This window comes from Acomys minous (assembly GCF_964271855.1).
Source record: "Acomys minous genome assembly, chromosome: 5".
NCBI classification, from domain to species: Eukaryota; Metazoa; Chordata; class Mammalia; order Rodentia; family Muridae; genus Acomys; species Acomys minous.
The window spans coordinates 112969062-112991932 of record NC_140494.1 but is presented as its reverse complement, the minus strand read 5'-3'; the positions used below and the strand labels follow the sequence as shown (position 1 = coordinate 112991932).

General features: G+C 40.1%; 1 protein-coding gene across 4 annotated transcripts in view; it reads left to right on the top strand.

Annotated features, from left to right (window-relative positions):
* ATM (ATM serine/threonine kinase) overlaps positions 1–21675 on the top strand; it is a 99388-nt gene extending 77713 nt beyond the window's left edge. For 3 of the 4 annotated variants that reach the window (XM_084784301.1, XM_084784300.1, XM_084784303.1), the window contains 14 exons: positions 634–841; positions 1670–1783; positions 2092–2250; positions 2887–3025; positions 3122–3204; positions 4605–4745; positions 5696–5812; positions 10695–10844; positions 13211–13376; positions 14107–14193; positions 16119–16233; positions 16907–16970; positions 18381–18517; positions 18621–21675. In XM_084784301.1, coding sequence (XP_084640427.1) covers positions 634–841; positions 1670–1783; positions 2092–2250; positions 2887–3025; positions 3122–3204; positions 4605–4745; positions 5696–5812; positions 10695–10844; positions 13211–13376; positions 14107–14193; positions 16119–16233; positions 16907–16970; positions 18381–18517; positions 18621–18804 — 1864 coding nt within the window. In that variant the 3' untranslated portion in view covers positions 18805–21675. Of the gene's footprint in view, positions 1–633; positions 846–1669; positions 1784–2091; positions 2251–2886; positions 3026–3121; positions 3205–4604; positions 4746–5695; positions 5813–10694; positions 10845–13210; positions 13377–14106; positions 14194–16118; positions 16234–16906; positions 16971–18380; positions 18518–18620 lie in introns of all 4 variants that reach the window. The other variant, XM_084784302.1, reaches the window with a different exon arrangement.
* The last annotated feature ends 1196 nt before the right edge of the window (positions 21676–22871 follow it).

Sequence of the window (22871 nt, the reverse complement as noted above, 5' to 3'; positions counted from 1 at the left end):
TTGTTGTTGTCATTGTTTTCTTTTGGTTTAGGAGACAGGGTTTCTTTGTGTAGCAGCCTTAGCTATCCTGAACTCACTTAGTAGACCAGGCTGGTCTGCGCGCTCACAGAGATCACAAGCCACTGCCTCGCTGAGTGTTGGGATTACAGGTCGCCCCCGCCGTGCCCAGCTCTGAATTACAGTTTTGAATGCTGAAGTTGGCTTTTTTGCACTTCCTGGGTCCTCCAGTGGGTAATCACAGCTGCAGTCAGTCTGGAGTACGCTGCCATGTTCTTTGAAGAACTGATCTCGTGGTTTAGCTCATGACAAAAACATGGATGTTAGTTTGGCTTTACTAGATACTGAAATTAAGTATGGAAGACTTGCCTGCATTGGTATAGTCAATTTACTTAGGTCTGCATTGGGGTTTTGTATGTTTGGAGAAAGCAGAGAATTAAATAATTTGAGTCTATTCTGTTTTTGGGTGTGTGGAAGACCTACCAATTGCAGTTGTGACAAGCCGCTTTAGAATTTTGTCTTTTTTTTTTTTTTTCTTCTTGGAATACACACCTTATTTTTCATTCATATGCCATGCATTATTTTATAGTTATGTAAAGTTTTGTGACTTTTATGTTTGAATTTTTCAAATGCAAGATACACGGTAAAGGTTCAGCGAGAACTGGAGCTGGATGAGTGCGCTCTCCGCGCTCTGAAGGAAGATCGCAAGCGCTTCCTGTGTAAAGCAGTGGAGAACTACATCAGCTGCTTACTCAGTGGGGAGGGGCACGACACGTGGGTGTTCCGGCTTTGCTCCCTCTGGCTTGAAAACTCCGCAGTTCCTGAAGTCAACGGCATGATGAAGGCAAGTCTCACCGGACCTAGCATTTGAGCATCTGCTTTAAAAACTGGGGCATGAGCCCCTCAGGGTCTGGTTTTATACATCCCTGTTTACCCCTCCCAATGGGTTTGTGGCTCCACAGATAAATACTTTATAAGCTCTAAATGCTGTGCGTCTGTGTGGAGGTGAGAGAGGAGTGCACGGACTGGGAATGCTAGACTGGAGAACAGGAAGAACAAAGCTAACGTGACCCTAAGCAAGCATTTCTCTTTGATTTGTTTAGGCTTTTGAGGGATTTTTTTTTCCAATAGAGTAGCAATTTAAAAAATTATAACATATGTAGGAGTGCTTGTAAGTTTTTATTGAGAAAAATCTTAAGATATGGTCATAAATATATATTGTTACTTATTTTAAGATAAAAATGTTTCTTAAATGAAAACAAAGGTAAGACTCAAAATCAACACAATGAATCTATTCTACTTTGTGTGTTAAACTTCATTATTTCTGGCATGTAGGGAAAAGAACTCGAGTTTTGGGAGTTGAGACCACAGTAGGACTCAGATCCACACTTGTCTTCCTTAGAGTCACTGGAATGTATGAGGTGGTTAGCATACCGGCTCTGGGTAGAATTTGATTTAGGGCTAAATATTTTAATTATTATTGCTGAATCAACTTAGACTTCCCATTAGGAAAACTTTCAGATAGGGCAAAAAACAAGGAAAATTGTGTAGGTAGTGAAGTTTTGACAGCCAGGGTATACTAGTAGAGGTACATTATTTTAGTATCATTATTTTGGTTTAGATGTGAGAATATATTATACATTTCTTAATTTTGTATTTTTTTTCATGGCAGAAAGATGGAATGAAGATTTCATCATATAAATTTTTGCCTCTTATGTATCAATTGGCTGCTAGAATGGGGACCAAAATGATGGGAGGCCTAGGGTTTCATGAAGTCCTCAATAATGTGAGTAGACCTGAAAGCACAACGTAGTAAGTTCCTTTCTATTACTGAAAATGGGAAATTGGAATATTAAATTTTCTTTATTTATCAGATAAATGTGTTTGTCTCTTCTGGTCTCCCCCCACCCTCTCTCTCACACACACACACACACACACACACACACACACACACACACACACACACACACAGAGCCATATCCATACACTACTTACTGTACAGTAATGGCATTTTGATGTGAAATAAAATGAAAAAAATGTATATTTAAGCTTTTTCTATTTGAATGGAACTAATAGTTACTAATTTTTTGGTAGCTGATCTCTAGGATTTCAATGGATCACCCCCATCATACTTTGTTCATCATATTGGCCTTAGCAAATGCAAACAAAGATGAATTTTTGAGCAAACCAGAGACAGCAAGAAGGAGTCGAATAACCAAAAATGCACCTAAAGAAAGCTCTCAGCTTGATGAGGTATTTGGATTAAATACAAGCACCCTTCTGTGTTGTGACAGTCTTTCTTTCCCGGGACATTCCTTTCTTAATCCCCAGAGACTTTAAGAATGTATATTGCTTTTTATAGTGTTTAGATTCTAAATCCTTTATTATGATGATACCACCCAAAATTCCTAAGCATTTCCCAGAGCATAAGGACCTGTGTGATTTTGTTTTCTTGTAGCAGTGGGCAAAGAAAAAGCAGATTGTGTTTTTAAAAGATTTATTTATTTTTAGTGTGCATGAGTGTTTGGCCTACACCATATATTTATCTGGTGCCGACAGAAGCCAGAAGAGGTTTTTTTGATTCCTTGGATGTGGAGTTGCTGTATAGGTTCAGGGAGCCGAGCTCGGGTCCTCAGAAAGAGCAGCAAGTGCTCTTAACCACTGAACCATCTCTCTGACCCCAGAAAAACAGACTGCTGAAAAAATGCCCAAGTCATTAGCCTTGGATTTCTTATGTGTGTATTCCACTCACTGGAGGGTGTTTGGTTTCTACCTGAGGAGTTACAGTCCTTCCGCTGTCTGGATCTGTGCATAACTTCTCTTTGTATAGCTCCAAGAAGTGGTTCAGTGATGGTCTTGTTCTGTCGTGTTCTTTGATGCTGATGATAGGATCGAACAGAGGCTGCAACCAAAATAATCCACATCATCAGAAGTAAGAGGAGTAAGATGGTGAAGGACATGGAGGTGCTCTGCGATGCCTACATTATCCTGGCCAACATGGATGCCTCTCAGTGGCGGGCTCAGAGAAGTATGTGTGAGAGCAGCAGTGCTGCTGTTCCAGCCTGACCTGCAGTGGTTGGCCTGTTTGTAGCTGTCGCTAACGTCTCTTTATTTTTAAGTGTAGAAGGCATCAGTATCCCAGCAAACCAGCCGATCACTAAGCTCAAGAACTTAGAAGATGTTGTTGTTCCCACGATGGAAATTAAGGTAACGTACCATTAACTCTTGATTTTTAATAAGACTAAAGTACACATTAGTAGATTAAATTTTTTATAGATCTTTTTATACTTTCCAAATGGCTAATTATTGTAGTTTTGTGTGTTTCCACCTAGAGGTGGTCTGTATTAGATATCCTTTGCCTAAACCCTAAGATAGTCACAAGCTTCTCCTGAGAATTCCCATTGTTTTATTTTATTGTCATTTTAGCACGAGGGACTGAACCTAGAATATGCTGGGCAAGCCTTTATATACTTTTAATTTTGAGGCAGGATCTCAACTGATTGACCTTGAACCTGCTCTGTAATTCAAACAAGACTGGAACTTGGCAATCCTCCTGTTTTAGTCTCCCGAGCACCTGAGACTATAGCCTATGGCCCATTCCATTTTGCTTTCACTTTATTTTATCATTCTTTTTCAGTGTGTACATGCACGCATTGGTGTGTGTATGTGGCCCATAGTAACGGAACAGTTTACCACTGAATGATACCTAATCTCTTAGGGTTTGCAGATATACAACACCACTCCCACATTTTTTGTTGTAGTTGTCATTTTATAATAATTCAGTATGCCGTGGAATGTATTGGTTATTACCTTATTCTATTATTTAGTAAAACAACAGGTGTTATAGTACTTTTTTAGTGCTGCATGTACATACTAAAGTTAGCTATCCACAGTGATCTTTTATTCCTAGAAGTACCACGTGGGCAGGCAGGGTGTATGTAAAATTAAAGGTTGCCATTTTAGAAACGGATGTGTTAAGTATGGTACAGCTCTCCTTCAGTTTGTACATTGCAATTAGTGGGTTTTGTTACTGAGTTTGACCTGTTGCTGCATCGTTCTGGTTCACAGATACAGACTGTTGTTTAATGGAATATTTCCTCTTCACTTTTCAAAATTTACCTGATGTTCTTGTGAACGTAATAATTTATTAGATTATTTAAAACATGTAAATGACAACTAAGTTCTAATTTCTCAGTAATTTTTCAGCAACACTGTCTAATTGACTTGAAATGCTGAAGCTTTATTAAAAGATGTTCAATAAAGTAAACTATGGTCTATGTCACTTTAAAAATCTGGGTCGGCAAGATGCTTACCACATAAAGACATTTGCTGGCAAGCCTGTGAACTGGAACTCAACCTTGGTACCAGCATGGTGATACACATATGTGTGCTCACCCAAATGTGCACTCACACACCAAATAAATAAGCCAATGTAATAAAAATCTACCAGTGTCACCTGTTCAAACTTTAATTAAACCAAGTAAATTATAAATCCAGTTGTTAATCAGCAGTGTGTTGTCATTGTTCTGTTTACTGTTTATAATTTGCTTTTCTTCCATGTTAACTGTTTATCTGACTTATAATAATTATTTGTCACAATTTATTAGGTTGATCCCACAGGAGAGTATGAAAATCTGGTGACTATAAAATCATTTAAAACAGAATTTCGCTTAGCAGGAGGTTTAAATTTACCAAAAATAATTGATTGTGTGGGTTCTGATGGCAAAGAAAGGAGACAGCTTGTCAAGGTGAGACTTCCTGTTCCTGATAGAGTCCTTGGGGGTTAATGACATCAAAGTCAGGAGAAGCTTTTTTATTGTGTCTTTCCCTGAAAGGCTATACTTTGTTTTCTTTTCTGCTGTTGTGGATTAGACCCAGGGCCTGGCTCGTGCTCTTCATTTCTCTGCTTCTGAGTTACATCCCAGCTCTCTTTTAGGTCTTATTTGAAATGAGGTCTTGCTAAGCTGCCTGGGCTGGGCTAGAACTTGGGGCCCTCTTGCCTCAGCCTCTGAAGAGCTGAGAGTGTAGGTCTGCACTGCTGGGCTTGGCAGGCTCTTGTGTAGTTGATTCAAGAGAAAGAATGCTACCAAGGTATACACACACCAGGAGCTTGCTTGTGAAGAAAGCTTTTGGTGGTGCTTAGAACAGATTCAAGGCCCTTGTTCAATGTACTGGGCCTGACACTGTGCCACCTGCTATAGTACTAGGAAGTAACAGCATTCCTTGCTTTGCATTGCTTGCTTAGGCGCTTTTGAGATCTGGATGAAAATAGAAGAGAGATGAAATATTACTTTTATTGGTTTGGTTTGGTTTTCTGAGACAGGGTTTCTCTGTGTTGCTTTGCCTGGCCTCAAATTCACAGAGATCCGCCTGCCTCTGCTCCTCCAAGTGCTAGGATTACAGGCGTGCACCACCATGCCCAGCTTTAATATTACTTTATTCAGGTATTTTGTATTGTGCCTTCAGATGAAGGAGTTCAGTTTTAGAGAAGCAGCTAAAAGAAACTTGGTCTTTTCTATCAGTCTGCTTCCCAGTTTCACAGTTTTTTCTAAATTAAAAATGACAGTAGGTATTAATTATTCAAGAGACTCTGAAGAGGAGCATAGAAACTCAGAATGTTTTGTACTGCCTGTTATTAGATGACTCTGTGTGCCTGTAATAAAGTAAGCGTGCCTGTTTATGTCTGGTTGTTCTGAAGGGCCGTGATGACCTGAGGCAGGATGCTGTCATGCAGCAGGTTTTCCAGATGTGCAATACACTGCTTCAGAGAAACACTGAGACTAGAAAGAGGAAACTGACTATCTGCACATACAAGGTAACGAATGTCCATTCAAAGTGGCTTGAATTCTGGTGCTTCCCCCAAGAAAAGAGTTCTGTGAAGGAACAGCTAGCAAATATTTCAGACTTTGAGAGCCACTTAGGTCTCCTGTATATTCTTTAGTTTTTACTTATGACTTTTTAAATCTGTAAAGCCATTCTTTGCTTACAGGCAATAGCCATTCTTTGCTCACAGGCAATACAAAAATAGACTGATGCTGGTTTTGCTTTAGAGGCCATAGATTGACACCGTCTGTTTGGACAGTATAATCGTATTACTTACAGTTAGTTGGCATTAGCTATTTTCTACAGTCTACAGAAATAGCCTCCCTTTGTTGTATTAAGTAATGTACCATAGGGCTTATGCTGTCATTTATAATATGTACATAGTTTATTTTATAGGTACTTTATGACCATTTAGGTTGTTTCTTGGTGTGTGCTACTACAAACAGTGATGCTCTGCACTGAACAAATAAAGTGAACATGCTTGTTTTATTCATGTTCATGTCAATCTATTGGAGAGATTTCCAAAAATTGGATTGATAAGTGAGAGGACGCATGCAACTAATTTAGTAGATTTCACTGGAGGGTTAGTCAATAGAGTTAGATCTATTTTCCTTTTCTCCACAGTTTACTTGACACAACTTTACATCATGTTACTCTATTATTTCTTCTATTCTTAAGTCAATTAATTAGCCTTTTTCCTGAGAGATAGAGATTCCATAGGTTTGTCCTTTCCTGGCTTTGTTCCCACACTTTATTTCCTCTCTCCATCCTCTGTCACTGCAATAACAGGACTTCCTGTTGCTGCATTTTCCGTTTACCAGGAAGATGTGAACCAACTAAAAAGCCGAGAACCAGTTATCTTCACAGAGTCTTAGTTGTTGTTTCTTTTACTTTCAGAAGGATCAATGCTGCAAGTATTTTCTCTAGAAATTTAAATATTTTACTAGGAGGTAACTAAACATTAATGCAATTGCCTTCACAACAGGTAGAAGATAGAACAGTGTGCTCATTTCATCAGTACACATGCTAAAAATGGAACAATACAGAGAAGATTAGCCTAGTCTCAGCAAGAAGGAAAAGTCTGTAACATGAATAAACTGCCCAGCAGTGGTGTTAACAGGGTAAATATAGGAGTGGATAAAAAATTAGGAAAAATAAAATGTAAAGGCAAGCTAAAACGTGTCTTAAATGGGATGGCATTGAAAAATATCAGCCTATTTAAAAATAATGTATAGATAGTAAAATTTCAACAAAATATTTTATAAGTGAGTATTGAGTGCTCGCCTAGCATGATGTATAAGGCCTGGAGTTCAGTATCTCACTCTGGAGTGGGGTGAGGATGGAAGTGGGGGAGATCAATAAAACTAAGTAAGTCTTAAAACATTTTCTGGTCTACATTTCTAAAAACCCAGTATGGTTGCTACCGACTGCATTACATCCCAGTCCAATAGATGTTTTTAAGACATTCTTAATTAATGCTAAAAACAAAAGTTAAGGGTCTGTGAAAGCTTTTTTTTATATATATATAAAAGATTTATTTTATGTGTATGAATGTTTTCCTTACATACATGCCTGTGCACCACATGTGTACCTGGTGCCCTCGGAGGTCGTCGTCCCTGAAACTGGAGTTACAAATGGTTGTGACCTGCCATATAGACACTGGGGACTGATCCATGTCCTCTGTAAGAGCAACAGGTGTTCTTAACTGCAGACTATCTCTCCAGCCCCCAAAGCTATATTTTTAATGTGGTTCAGATTATTAGTACTCCAGCTTTAGGACACATCACCACTTAAAAGATTTGTGTTCCCTGCTTCCTGTTTTCTCTCCCTGCTTCCCTTTCTTTCTCCACACCCACCCCATCTTTGTCTGTGTGTGTATTTCAGACCAGGTTTCCTTTAACTCAGACTTAATATATAGCTAAGGATGACCTTGAACTCCTGATCTTCCTGTCTCTAACTCCCCTAGTGCTAGGATCACAGATCCCACCACTGCACCTGGCTTTCAAGGGTTTGTTAAAACAGACTGCTGAGCTTGGGCTCAGGATTTCTGTCAGGCTTCTGGAGTGGAACCTGAGACTGCATTTTGCCTGGGTGCCAAGTGATGCTGATGCTGCCCTGGTCCAGGGACCACACTTTGAGACCCACCAGTCGTATTTATATGTTTAGTCTGACTTAGTTGCGGGTCAGGTTGAAAGGCATGTTAGTGGTTTCCTGTCTTAGCGAATAGATGCTCTGTCTTCTGAACACAAGGACGTTGTTATGTTCTAGATCCTAGGCTTTCAGATTGTGCAGGTGACAACTAAAGAATTAGCTTTGTACTGCGGGCTGATGTCCTTGATGTTACTGAGTGTCACAGCAGCATGGGCTTTCAGAAGCAATTCAAGTCACTGGAAAATTTGCCTGTGGATTGTGGCTCAGTAGCTCTGCTTCCATTTGCTCTTTGGAATCTAACCTACTTTTAATGACTCCCTGCTTGTTTTTCCTTCGGTCTCTAAAAATAGACCTGTCAGCTGACATGTAACCATTTAGGACTACTTCCTGTAAGGTTAGGTGCATAGAGGACTAAGGCATCTCAAACTCAAGAAATGTAAAGTAGAACTCTTGCTTAACCATCTCAACTTTCAAAATAATTCATTCTTCCTGCCTCAGCCTGCTGCTTTCAATCAGAATGAAACTTAGACACCTTACTTTTATTTTATGGAAACTTCATACATGGGGTTCAGGAGCTATCTCAGTGGGTAAAGTGTTTGCCTTGTACACATGGCAATCTGAATTTAAACCAAAGGCTTCCTTGGAACACAAAACATAAAGTAGTTCTACTATTTAAATAAAAAAAAAAGTTTAGAATTAAAGATACCATAAAAAACAAGGGATCCATAGAGAAAGTGAATTGTAATATTTTAATACAAGATTAATGTAGTACTAGCAACAAGAAATTCATGTGTAGAATATACCAGCAGTTCTTATGCAGAATTTAAAGATTGTCATTAGGAAAAAAAAAGGGAAGAACAGAATTTATAAGAAAAATTTACATGGACAGTAACCTATAGTGATATTGTTAGACATCTGAAAAATACAGACTAAAACCACAGGGTGCTGCAGGTAGCGTGAAGATGGCAAAAGGTAAAAGGCAGACAAACATGTTGGGGAACTCAGTAACAGCTTTCCTGGTAAAGCTATAAATTGCAGCCGTCACTTTGCATAGTCGGCTTAACTAAGCTAAAGATAGTACATTCCCTGTGACCCTGTTTTTAAATTCCTAGCTTATATATTTACCAGTAGACTGTCACTGCAGCAGTAAGTCAGGGAAATTGTGAGGATCCCTACAATGGCTGCTGCTAGCAGAGTGTCAGTCTACAAGAGGCAAGAAGGAGGTCTTGTTCAACACTACTGAGTAGCCAGTGTTGATCCAAACTTGAATCTAACACCGAGTAGTTTAATTTAGGCTCATCTAAGCACAGCACAATTGGGAAAATGTTTCCTGATGATAATTAAATCAATCGCATTTGCACAACAAAACTTAAGACATGACTACATCAAAACTCTTGTAAAGTTCAAGTGACATAAAAATAGGTTCTATGGGCTCGTGGTATGAATGTTTGTGGTAAGGGTCTGGGGGAGCTGGTGTGGCCTGGCCATACACAGCACAGAAGTCACCAGCTTTTAACCATCTCTGCTCCTAGTCTTCTGAGCAGAAAACAGGTTATAATCTCTCCTACAGGAAATAAGAAAACAATACCAACCAACAAAATGTTGAAGTGCAAGCTAGAAATTTGTGCAGTGTGTGTGTGTGTGTGTGTGTGTGTGTGTGTGTGTGTATAATATATATACACATATTACTTATTACAGTTATAGAACTAATGATAGTTAAGATATTATCAAAGCCAAACTTGAGAATGTTAAGTGAGAGAAAAGCAAATTGTAGAAGCTCACTTAACGTCTTTTATTTAAAGTTTGCAGTATCTTGTCCTCTAACCTTCTCTTGTATGGTTTGCACTTGTACCACCAATAATAACTAATTCATTTAAAAAATAAAATCTGCAGCTATTTTTTCATAGATAGCTTTGAAAATAAAACACCAAAGTTACCTGAACATGATAAGGCAGTACATGGTGGTGGAGGGAAGAGGTGTGAGCACAGCAAGAGGTGTGAGCACAGCAAGAGGCACAAAAGAAGCTTCTCCTCCCTTCCTGCAAAGTTGACAAAGTCTTAGATTTGGTAAAGTTGTTTAATATATAAAATAGTATTCATTTCTTATTATTTTTCCATTTACATATTTATAGTGTATCATGGTTTAAAAACAACTTAGTAAAACTTCTCATTTTCATTTACAAATATATTTTTCTGTTCTTGAAATTAAAAAAGACTATAAACAAAAATACATATAGTTGAAAAATGAAAGTATGTTAAAATTGAGACCACAGTCACAAGTAATTGTTTTTCTAGATGAAATTCCCAAGTTTTGTGATTAACAAATATGTAAGGAAAGTAGCAGAGATGGAGGAAGGAGCATCCCAAGTTCAAGCACCCCAGGCTACATAATGAGATCCTGTTTCAGAAAACAAAGTGTAATGAAAGCAGAGTTCATCCTCTACTAAATGAACAAATTAATTATGGATCAATCACAGATAATGATGAGTTTCATTAACAGGAATGGTCTCTCAGGGAATTGTGGGTACTGAAACAGGTGGCTTCTCTGCAGTTTCAGGAGAAGCTAGAATGTTCTTATTTTTGAGCCCAGGTTTATTTCGTGCTTCCCTCCAAGGAGCTCTTTCTCCTGTAGACAGAGATGCTAGCAAGTCTGGCTGGGGTGGGTGACTATCAATGGTTCCTTAATGCCTTTCTGTAACCAAAGATATTTGATTTGACCTCAGGTGGTTCCGCTCTCTCAGCGAAGCGGTGTTCTTGAGTGGTGCACAGGAACCGTCCCTATTGGTGAATATCTTGTTAACAACGAAGAAGGTGCTCACAAAAGATACAGGCCAAATGATTTCAGTGCATATCAGTGCCAAAAGAAAATGATGGTGAGTTGAAGGGTTATTTAGTAGTTTATAAAGCTACCAAATATTATAAAATACAAATATATATGAAATAATTGTTGAAGAGCCTGAGTAAAAACAAGATGTAAACTCATCAAGATGAACGTATGTGCGAGAACAATAGAAGGATCTTTAAACAATATGAAGTCCTTATCCTTTCATCTTAGAAATAGAAACATTGTCCAGTTTATGCTAGTTTGCTGCCAATGGGTGATAAGGTGATTCATAATAAGACAAACAAAATACCAATTAAAATAAACAAATTAAGCAATTTTACATGAAACAGAACTTTCTGAAATAATTTCTGTGCCGTTGGCTGTCCAGTTTAACATTTACTTGCTGTTTTAGCAGCATTTATTGAATGCCTCCTGTCAGCCGGGCACCATGCTATGACTTCACAGGTTTTAAGTGAGATGTCTTAACATGGTAGAGCAGAGCCTTGAGCCTTGTCCGTCTAAGGCAAACATCGTTTGTTTTCATTGTGATTTCTGTCACATGATTTTTGTTAGTCTACTTTAATCTCAATCTCTCTCTCTCTCCCTCTCCCTCTCTTTCTCTCTCTCTCTCTCCCATGTGTGTGTGTGGGGGGGGGGGGAGGCGGACATGCTTATGTCATGGCACAGATTTGAAGGTGACAGGGCAAATCTGTAGAGTCATTCTCCACGTACGTTGTGTATGTGGGAACCAGAGATTGAACTCGGGTTGCCAGGCTTACATGGCAAGCCCCATTACCTCCTGAGCCACCCCACTGGTTCCCAAAAGGTTTTTTAAAAAAATAAGTCTTCAGCATTTGATGAAAGATACACATGGTGTGATGGAAGACAGCATTTGTGCAAGACACACGTGGTAAAGAATAGGCTTACAGGAGGACGTGCTTGTGCCTGGTGGGGAGGAGTGCAGAGAATCGATTCTTGAAAGGCGTCATGAGTGAGAAGGCACTTGAACTTTGAACCCTGTGTGGTAAATGAGTAGGTGTTCCAGACAGAAGCATACAAGCAACAGAGAGGAGGCCTGCCTAGGTATAGACTGCGTGGGCCTAGGTTGTAGATAGGTGAGGCTGGAGTAGGAACTGATCCAAAAAGCGCAAGTTTGCTATAAGGAGTAAGGATATCAGATTTACTTTTGTGGGGGAGGAAGGCATTGAGGCAGAGGGTGTCTCTAGTCCTGGCTGTCCTGGAGACCAAGATGTAGACCAAGCTGGCTTTGAACTCACAGAGATCCACCTGCCTCTACCTCTTGAGTGCTGGGATTAAAAGATACATTAAGGAGGCAAGACTGATAGAATTTGGTTGATTAGAAGTGATATTACACTCTTAGAGAAAGACATGGGGAAAACACAAGGTCTTCCTGAATAGGACTTTAGTCTTCAACAGTGAAGTCAGCAGTTGGCAAACAGGTTCACATGAAATTAAGAAGCATCTTTACAGCAAAGGAATGAGTTAATTAAATGAAAAGGCAGCTTCCAGAGTGGGCGAAAGTGTTTGCCAACTATGTATCTGACAGGAGATTAATATCCAAAGTAAACACGGAATTTGAAAAAGAAATAAGACGACACATAGGCTAATGAAATGAACAGCTCACAAGATGAGATCTGAATCTGAATGAACATGAGAATAAGTGTTCTGCTCCACTAGACATTGAGATGCTCCCCACCTAAACCATCCTGGAGAGATGGCGGAGCGGGGAAAAGGGTTCCTGCTGCTAAGCCTGGCCACCGGAGTTCAGATCCCAGGACCCACGGGGCGGGGGAATATATTCAATACACAATGTATACCTTGATGAAATTTTATTACAAATTAAATAACAAAACAGTGTACAGAAAGGTGTGTTCTTCCCAGTTTTCTGGATAGTGAGGCTAGCTGCTGTGTTTGGATTTAGAAGGATTCAAGGAAAGATGTTGAGTGGGAAATAGACTGGTCTATCACGCGAGTTAATTAGAGGTGCCTGGGCCAGCTTAGGACGTCATTGTCAGATGGATGAACACTAAGCCGCAGAAGGAGAGAGAGACTCCACAGAGAAGTTTTAGAGGACAGAAGTCTGATCTGCTCATGCTGTGACACCACCTTAGATTACTGGAAGCCAACTCTCGCATCTCCTGTGTCATTCCATCTATATTATAAGACCCTTCAAATCAGAATTAAAAGCACTCTAAGAGACAGGATCCTAATGGGATTGCCACTTGAATTAAAGGTTTTCCTGACCAAATTACTAACATCTTGTAGGTAGAATGTCTTTTTTATCTTTTTATTAGCCCTGTATTCTATTAGCTGTTTCATCTAGAAGCATTATGGATATTAGTTGAATGACATGAGCATAATACTGAAGAAATGTTATAAATGTTCTCTCTAAAGGAAGTGCAAAAGAAATCTTTTGAAGAGAAATATGATACCTTCATGACCATTTGCCAGAACTTTGAACCAGTTTTCCGTTACTTCTGCGTGGAAAAATTCTTGGACCCAGCTGTTTGGTTTGAGAAACGATTGGCATATACGCGTAGTGTGGCCACGTCTTCTATTGGTAACCTTGAATATCCTACGTACTGTTCACATAGCCACATTCTGTCTTACAAGAGGATGGTAGTGGTAATAGAAGTTATTGCTCAAACTATCCTCACAGTGAGATCATAATGTTTGTTCATCCTGATTGTTAACTTGCAACCATCCTTATAGAGGAGAATTCTACTCTGAGGTAGAGAAATAATACCAGGTGTGTTTAGTTTTTAATATAGTGAATGTGGTTTATTTTCTTTCCCTTCAATATAGATTCTTTGAAATTTTCTTTGGAAAATAAATCCTTTGATATTGCCATTTGACTTTCTTACTATTCTTCTGTACAGAATCAATGATTCATTTTGCTTAATACAATCTCAGAACAGAAATTGTGATATGTGTTTAAATACTTGATATACAATATATGTTTTGACTTTTTAATTGTTTATGAGATTGGAGTAGCGTTAGATGAAGCAGTTAACAAAATCCTGGAGTATGAGAACTAATAGAAGTGAATGTCTTGTGTCTCAAATAGACTGTCTCATGTTAACTTGCAACTAAAAAGTTTCTTCTGCCGCTGTTGTACTGTACTTAGAGTGGCGGGGCATTCATGTTTAGGCAAGATCCTCAGTCCTTGTGGGAACCTCTTCTGCTTTGAAATGGTACTAGCTGAGATTATGGTTGAATGTGTATTAGAGATTTCACATGATTGATTTTTGTTTGGGTTTTTTGTTTTGTTTTGTTTTTTTCTTCCCTAGTTGGTTACATCCTTGGACTTGGTGATAGGCATGTACAGAATATCTTGATAAATGAGCAATCAGCAGAACTTGTACACATAGATTTGGGTGAGTAATAAAAATTATATATCTTTTATTAATATTTAGTGATCAAGGACTGTGCCTATCAGCACATTACAAATATGAGGAAGTCAGGCACATCAGCAGAAAAATATAACTTTGTTCTCTCTTAAGCATAAGTACCTGTGAGAGGAGTGGCTCTCTCCACCTATGATGATAAGTAAATCTCACTGAAGAGGTGGCCGTTGAATCAAGGCTTCAAGGAAAGAAGGAAGGGTGATTGAGGAGATGGTGTGCTAAAAACTGGGAGGGGTTAATTAATGAAGGAAGCTAAAGAAGTGGTGAGGTCCTAAATATTGCCAGAGAGAACTGTGCCTGTATTTAAGTAGCTTGAGGCAGAACATGCTAGTGGATTAGTAAAAAGATAAGTTGAAGAACTTGGAAATTTAATCTGTTAAATGGTGGGAAGTGAAAAATATTTATCCAGGAGACAATCCTGTTTGAATTTTGAGTAATTTTTTGAGCAATTTGGATCAGGAAGTTAAGAGAGAAAATGACAGTGTAGACACGAGGTGATGAAGAGTTGTAAAGACCAGAAGATTGGATTTGAAGATGTTTTTGTAGTACATTGTACCATTAAAGTTAGTTGTGCAGAGTGGGCGGGGGATTTCCAGACATCCAAAGCATCGAACAAAGGAATACAGCAGATTTCATAAAAAAATTTAAAAATGATGAGTTTTGTACATTCTTTCAAGAGATTAATGAGATTTCCAGATAGCAATGGCAGCTCAATATAAAAGAAAGAGTTTGACTGTGATGGCCTCATCAGCCTCATCAGCAATAGAGATGCTGAAGTCACTGGGCTGGAGGAGTGACCTCACACTGAAGACAGAAGCATGGGGGATGCTTCTATTGAGCAACTAAACCACAGTGAGGCTCGTAGCTCATGACTATAATCCCAGCACTTACAGGCTGAGGCAGGAGGATTGCTGTGAGTTCAAGCACAGCTTAGGCTAATAGGGAGTTTCAGACCAGTCTGGGCTATGAAATAAGACCACCATATAAAAACAAACACAAAGAAAAGTAAGGCTCACAAACAAAGAGCAGGGTCTTCTTAATCACTGACCCATCTCTTCAGCACATCAAAGGAAATGGTCCCAGAAAAGGCATCTTTGAGCCCTTAAAGAGGCATCTTTGGAGGAAAATATTCCATGAAAGCAATAATAAAATCCAGTATTGACTACAGCAGAAAGTTGGAGTGAATACAAGTGTGATTTCATTTACATAATTTATTTGATACGACAAAATTATAAAAATAAGCAAAGTAGCGATTGTTAGATGAATGGCAATACGGGTAGAGATTTGCAAGCCCTGTGGAAAAGTAGGTGTGGCTGCAAAAGGGCCATGTGAGGATCCCTCGGTGACGGAATGCTGTGTGTCTTGGCTGTTCCAGTGTCCGTATCCTGCCTGTGATAACTGTGCTGTGGTTTTCTACCATGGGAAAAACTGGTAGAAAGTATGTGCACTATTTCTTAGAATTGCATGTGAGGCCGTATCTTAAAACGTTTTTATTTAAAATGTTTTAAAACATTAATACTTAAGTCTTCTACATTTAAACATACCCGTTAACCAGTTTTAAAATCATCCTTTAGGGCTGGAGAGATGGCTCAAGTCGTTAAAGGCTAGGTTCACAACCAAAAATGTAAAATCATCCTTTAATGTGCATTCCTTTGTCAAGAAGCTGTTACTTGTGCATTTGGAGTGGTTCTCATAGATGGATCAAGCTGAGGTAGGCAGGAAATGCAAAAATAGAATAATACATATTTTATATATGTGAATTTTAGAGATAGATATATAGATATATATCATCCAGGACTAATAGAACTTGAGAGACAGATTATTTGCTGCCTTTCCAAAGCTAGCATGGTGAATCAGCCATCAGACTCGCTTGCCTCACGTCTCTCTTGTTTTAGGAGTGGCTTTTGAACAGGGGAAGATCCTGCCCACTCCAGAAACAGTTCCTTTCAGACTCAGCAGAGATATTGTGGATGGCATGGGCATTACTGGTGTAGAAGGTGTCTTCAGAAGGTAAGGGAGGAAAAGCAGACAATTTTTGTTATCAGAATTATTCAGCTAGTAAATTTAAGTAGACAATGCAAGGTGCTTTAGGGTACTAAGGAAAAGACCCTTGGTACAGGCACTCACAGTTCTGTCCAGCCTCCAGGGACTTAATTCAGCATGACGTGTTGTCATGCCTAGCCTCCTCTGGGAAAGGGCCATTTATGCTGTTAGTCAGTCTCAGCTGACTCACCCTGATTTTTGCTATTTTGTTGATGCTCATTGTTGGTGATATTAAGGAGATGATAGTTTTGTCTAAAACAACCATGTTCCAATATAACTCCCACCAAGAGATTTTGCTGTTCTTCATAGTTTTCCCAGCAAAGGTCCATAGTCTCAGCTTATCAAAGTAAATTAATACTCAACTCAGTAATCAAGACAAAGCATTTCACAGTAGTACTGTCTTCTTTTATAAGTGCTGAGCTTAGGAAATATAAACACACATATGTTTGCATTTGTATATATTTGTATTAATTTCCACAGTATCTCTTAAATGTTGCCTTAGTCAACTGTTCTGCTCTGAAATGCAATCTTGGGAATTGCTAGCAAGGTTCATCTAAGTATGTATTCGTAAGTGCATATAGACAAAGGTTGAAATATTGGTGTGCTGCAGAATGTGTTTGATATGTGTATCACCTTGCAGATGCTGTGAAAAAACAATGGAAGTTATGCGCAGTTCTCAGGAAACTCTGATAACCATTGTAGAGGTAAAGTATGCATCAGGAGGTCTGGCTCCCCTGACCAGTCAGCATGCCTTGTTAGAAGGTCACTCACTCCAAGAGCACTGCTGCATTTCATGCGGAGTGGTGCTGGGCAAACACAGAAAGGGGCACAGTGGACATGGTCAGATATCACAAAGGTGGGGGCTAGAAACGGTTCTGGTCCCTTCACATTCCCTGTAATACTACAGCATTGTTAGGTAATCTCCAGTCTTTTAATACATACATGGGCCTGAGAGGAGGACTCAGTTGCCAAGGTGCTTGTCCCACAAGCATGAGCACCCGCGTTTGGATCCCCAAAGCCCATGTGAAAACCTGGCTGGCATGGTGGTGTGTGCTTATGGTCCCAGCACTGTGGAGGCCGAGATGGGGCGATCCCTGGGGCTCACTGGCCAGCCAAATTGGTTAGTTTCCAGGTCAGGGGTAGACACTGCCTCAAAAAATAAGAAAAGAGACTGAAGAAAGCACCTGACATCACCCCTCTGGTCTCCAGTCACACCCACATATATGGTTGAGTGTGTGCACATAAGGTTATGTCTGTATGCATCCCATATGGGATTACTTTGAGATTGATTTCCCTACAAATTTCAGAGCTAATTTAGATGGAAATCAGAGTGTCGGCCGCACAACTGAAGAGAGAGGTTGGCTGCTAAGGCTCCTGCAGTGCCTGTCTGCTATTCAGCTTTGAGACAGCTCACCGGAGTAGAGCTGTGGCCTGCAGAACATACGTGTTTAAAGCAGGTTCATCATTTCACGTTCACCCAGGACAGAGAGGGAAGAAAGTCAGACTTCCCGTGCTTGCAACATTAATCCTACTCAGTGAGAGCTGGTTACCTCTGGCAGTCATGAGCAAACCTGGGAGGGATGTGTGCGGTGAGAGCTGAGCTGTTTACTGTGCAGGGAAACAGAGGAAGTAGATGCAGGCCTGGCTGCACACAAGTGTCGTCTGTATGCTTCTAAAGAGTAGGTGCTGTGAGTTCAAAACAGACATTTAAGGATGAAGTAGGAGCATGGGGGGGTTGTAAATTACTCCTCCTATGCAGACAGGGTTAAGAGTCATTCATTTTTCACTGGCACTAACTATTAATTAGGCCTGTGATAACAAGGTGGCGCTATGCCCTTTAAAAGATTAACAGGTTGCCACAGTGGTCTGAAATTATTTACATCTCCACTTAATACATCACTTTAGAAACTCCATCCCCCACCCCACCCCCGACACACAAAGTTCTGTGATGCTCCTGGTAAATCAGTCCAAATTTCAGAAAGTCAGTTGCTGTTTTTCCCAATATTGAAGATCAGTTCCCCATTCCCCGAGGCTTGTGACTCATGTTATTTTCTATGTGGTTGCTATTGTTTTTAACTACATAATCATAGTGCACATCATTTTTTTCTGTTTAGGTCCTTTTGTACGATCCACTCTTTGACTGGACTATGAATCCTTTAAAGGCTTTGTATTTACAGCAGAGACCGGAAGATGAGACTGAGCTCCACTCTACTCCCAATGCAGATGACCCAGAATGCAAACGAAGCCTAAGGTGGGAGATTTTAGGAAGGACCTGCTGTTAGTGACTTAGATTTTGTTATTCCCAGGCCCCAACTGTTGTACCTCATTGTAATCTTTGTGTTTCTTATCGTTAGTGATATTGACCAGAGTTTCAACAAAGTAGCTGAACGCGTCTTGATGAGACTGCACGAGAAGCTGAGAGGCGTGGAGGAAGGCACAGTGCTCAGTGTGGGTGGGCAAGTGAACTTGCTCATCCAGCAGGCCGTGGATCCCAAAAACCTCAGCCGACTTTTCCCAGGCTGGAAAGCTTGGGTGTGACCGTCAGCACAGGAATTACTCTTAAACTCAGACTTCAGAAATTACATCTCGCCCACCATATTTGGATAGGAATAACTGCTTTTGAACCAGTTTTCTACTTGATTCACCACCACCAAAATATTAGTAGTTCTGTTCTTGTGTGCTAGAAGTAATAGCTACTCAGGATCTACTCCTAGGGTACGTGGTACCTCTTAGGATCATGCTTTGTTACCGCAGTGGGAGCAGCAGTATACTCCGGAACTGCAGACAGTGGGAGCAGCAGAGTGAGCTTTGTTTGTGTGTGCACTAAGACAAGTTCATAACTTCTGCTCTGAACAATCTTTACTTAAAGCGTGTTTCCTAGAGTGTGTGTGTGTGTGTGTGTGTGTGTGTGTGTGTGTGTGTGTGTGTGTGTGTCACACAGGAATAGTGGAGTACTTCATAATACCATAAGAAAGGGCTTCTTTAAAATTACGATTGTCAGTATGTCATAGGAAACCCACATTAAAATGAATGTTGGGCTGGAGTATGGCTCAGTGTAGAATATGTACCTAACCTGTATGAGGCCCCGTGTTCAAGACCAGAATTGCAGATTAAAGAGGGGGCGGGAAAGCATGGTGAAAGCAAAGTAGTATAGGTTGAACATCCTTAATTGCAGAATCCAAAACATGAGATGTTTTGGTGTCTAAAACTTTGTGACATGGGGCACATTTCAGACTTTCAGGTTAGTCGTAGCTTGCAGTCTGCACAAATGCCCAACACCAGAAGCAGCTCTGGTCCTCAGTGCTTTTAGGAGGGGACACTGCCTAAGCCTGCACTTACAAATGTTCTGATTTCAAGCCTGGTGTGGTGGCACACACCTTTAATCCCTGTACTCCAGGGGATCTCTGAGTTCCAGGACAGTCAGGGCTACACGGAGAAACCCTGTTTCTAAAACAAAAGAAGGAAGAAATGTTCTGGTTTCAGTAGCAGGGCCACTCAGCATTCCTGAGTGGTGAGATCTAGTGAGAGAGTGTGTCTGTGCAGCTGGTGGTGTGTGAGTGAGGTCTGTGGTCTCTCTCGTTCCAGCCCCTCAGTATCTGCCATTGCTTTATGTTTCTCTTAGGTTTCTCCTAGTTCATAACTTATCCTGCTAACTACATCTCATCTTCTGTTATCCTGTTTGTTGGCTTCTTTCAAAAACTGTTTTTCATAGTTGACAAAATGGCTCAGTGGGTAAAGGCTCTTGCCATGCAAGTCTGATGTCCTGAGTTCCTTCCCCAAAGGCCATGTAAAAGGTGGGAGGGACGAACCAGCAAGGCCGTCCTCTGACCTCTGTGTGCACCGTGGCATGTGTTTGTTCATATACACACACTCACAACATAAAGTTTAACTTTTTTTTTAAACAAAGGAAAGTGGATTTCATGTCACGTCTTTCACACATTCAGCTGTGTGCCCTGGAACTAACAGATCCACCTATTAACACCTCCCAAGTATTGGGGTTAAAGGTGGGCCCCACCACATTCTGCTTAACTTTTCCTTTTCTCTGTCACTAACCATCTTAAACATCTCGTTTTGTGATTTCTCTGAAAGCTTTATTAAGTCATGAGCTGGTTAGTTGTATTGTTGATTCTTGAGCTTGGTGGGCTAATTGGTCATTTTGAAAGGTGTGCTAATTTTCAGCCCCCTTCATATACACACATGCTCGTGTACGTGTGTGTGTGTGTGTGTGTGTGTGTGTGTGTGTGTGTGTGTGTGTGTGTGAATTCTGAGTGGCTGAGATTAACAGTGTTTTCTCCAGATTAGGCTCAGTTCACTGACATTTTGTGGTTCCAGGACCTTAGACATCAGGGGTAGTGGAGAGTCCTGAGAACAGGAGAGTCTCCCAGGCCACAGTAGACCTGCGTTTTTATTTGTGTATTTGTACTATTGATGCATATATACACAAAGCCAAACTCTTAGTTTCTGTAAATTGTTATGAAAGTTACTCTGCATTTCCACTTTCCTTCTTTGTGTCTTTTGTCAGTATTGCTTAATTGAGTGTCTACTGACTGTAGTAAACCAAGAGAATATGATGGCTGGAGGGCGATGTTAGCTTTTGACGGCTAGCTGGACAAATTTGTAATTTGTTTTTGTAGTTAATCCACTGAAGAGGTTGGAATACTATATCAGATTTTTTCAGATAAATCTAGAAGCAGCTAATTGAAATGTGGAAAAGACTTTTAGAAAATATTTTGGCAGGCTTGAGTAACGTGGGCGGTTACCAGGAGCCAATGACAGGGAAAAGTCGGGCATTTCCTTCATGCAGATTGCCTGACGTGAGCGCCTCTGATTCTTACAACAAGCCCTGTGACACTCACTGTGGTGTCCCAGCTTATGTCCAGAAGAAGTGAAGGTGGGAGGAGGGCACTTGCTTAAGGCCAGAAGACCCTGCACGTAGTCCTCACAGGCCAGTGAGGAGCACATCAAGAAGCTGCTAGAAAAGGAAGTGAAGCTGCTGAGTGTCTAGAATAAGGAGGCAACAGCCCCTCTTCGAGCCCTGTGCCCGGTAACCCTGTGCCCCTGTGCCCTGTACCCCTTCAAAACGGTCCCCAGTCAGGTCCTAAAGCTAAGGTCGTCATAGTGTTCGCTTAAAATGGGGAAAAAATGCACCTAGAAATCCATCACAAATTTAGATAAAAGGAACAAAAGCAAAAAAAGGAAGAACTTTGAGCACCTTAAGGTTTATTAATAACCATCTTTTTTAGTAGAAGGCCAGTATAAAATAAAGAAATGTGCCATTTCAAATGTTTTGTTTGCACCTTAGTGAAGTTTTGTATTTTTTGTAGATTTGTTTAGTGCTATTAAATGTATTTCTCAGTCACACTGTTACCTGAATTGCCAAATGTTTTTTAATAAAGAACTATACAAGTATATGCTAACTATATAAGTGTATGTCCATTTAATGAAATACTTGAGTATTGTGTAGGCCATGCATGGGACTAGTTCCTAGGGAAACAACAGTGGGCTCAGACTCCAGGCAGGAGTGGCTGGGGCTGCTGTATGATCACCAGCCAGTCCAGAACATTCCATTCCAGTCTGTGTGTCATGATGAATAATGTTCTTTACTTTAACTTGTAAAATGATCTAGTTGACGTTTCTCAAATCTAAAAGACTAAGTTATTCGGGGATTTGACAAAGGTCCTAATATCTTAAATGTGGTGCCTCTGTTTAAACCCATTCCTCTGGGGTTTCATGTTCCTCTGTGCAGCCTCTGGCAAAAATGAGTTTTGTACACAGTGTAGTCAATGTGTCCAGAAAGATTGGGTTCAGAATTGACAAAGGTGTCATATAATGAAAATTGTTCCTTGGAGTAAAAACCTGTACTTTGCTCTAAAAGGACATGTGGGTTTTGTGTACAGTAGTAGTGAGTGCATTGTTCAAAAGCAGATGTTGTAAGCCAGGATGATCTTTGCCTTGTTCATATTTTCAAACTAAAAAATACTTTATTCTGTTTGGTACAACCTAATGTCTTCATGTATAACTAGGGACACAAAGCTTTTCATACTTTTTATCCTTTTTGTTGTGGTGGTGGTGGTTTCCTCTCTGCTGAGTAGTCACATGACTGCATATTTAACAGTATTTCTGCCCCTCTTTTTAGCTGCTTGCTCTCTTTGCTTGCCTTGTTCTCCCGTCTGTGGCTTACCACCCTCTGCCATCACTAGTTGCCATCATTGTTTTCGCTGCTGTTAAATCTCCTGTAAGGGCTTTCTTCCTTTCTAGCCCTTCCTAAATGCTACTCGGTCCCTATGGTTTTTATTGTGGAGATCTTGCATACGTTATTACATTTCTTCCAAGGCACCTTCATGGTTCTGATGATAGGCTGTCTTTTCAGTCTTTTATTATTTGAAATCTGTATCTTACTCGACACTGAATTTTCTTTTTTTTTTTTTCCACTGAAACTTTAATCCAGTAACCAAGATAAAGTCTTATTCTTTCTAGAACTGTTAGTGGTTCTCAACCTTCCTAGTGTTGCAGTTCCTTTAATACAGTTCCTTATGTTGTGGTGACCCCAGCCATAAATTTTTTTGTTGTTGCTACTTTGGAACTGTAATTTTGCTACTGTTATA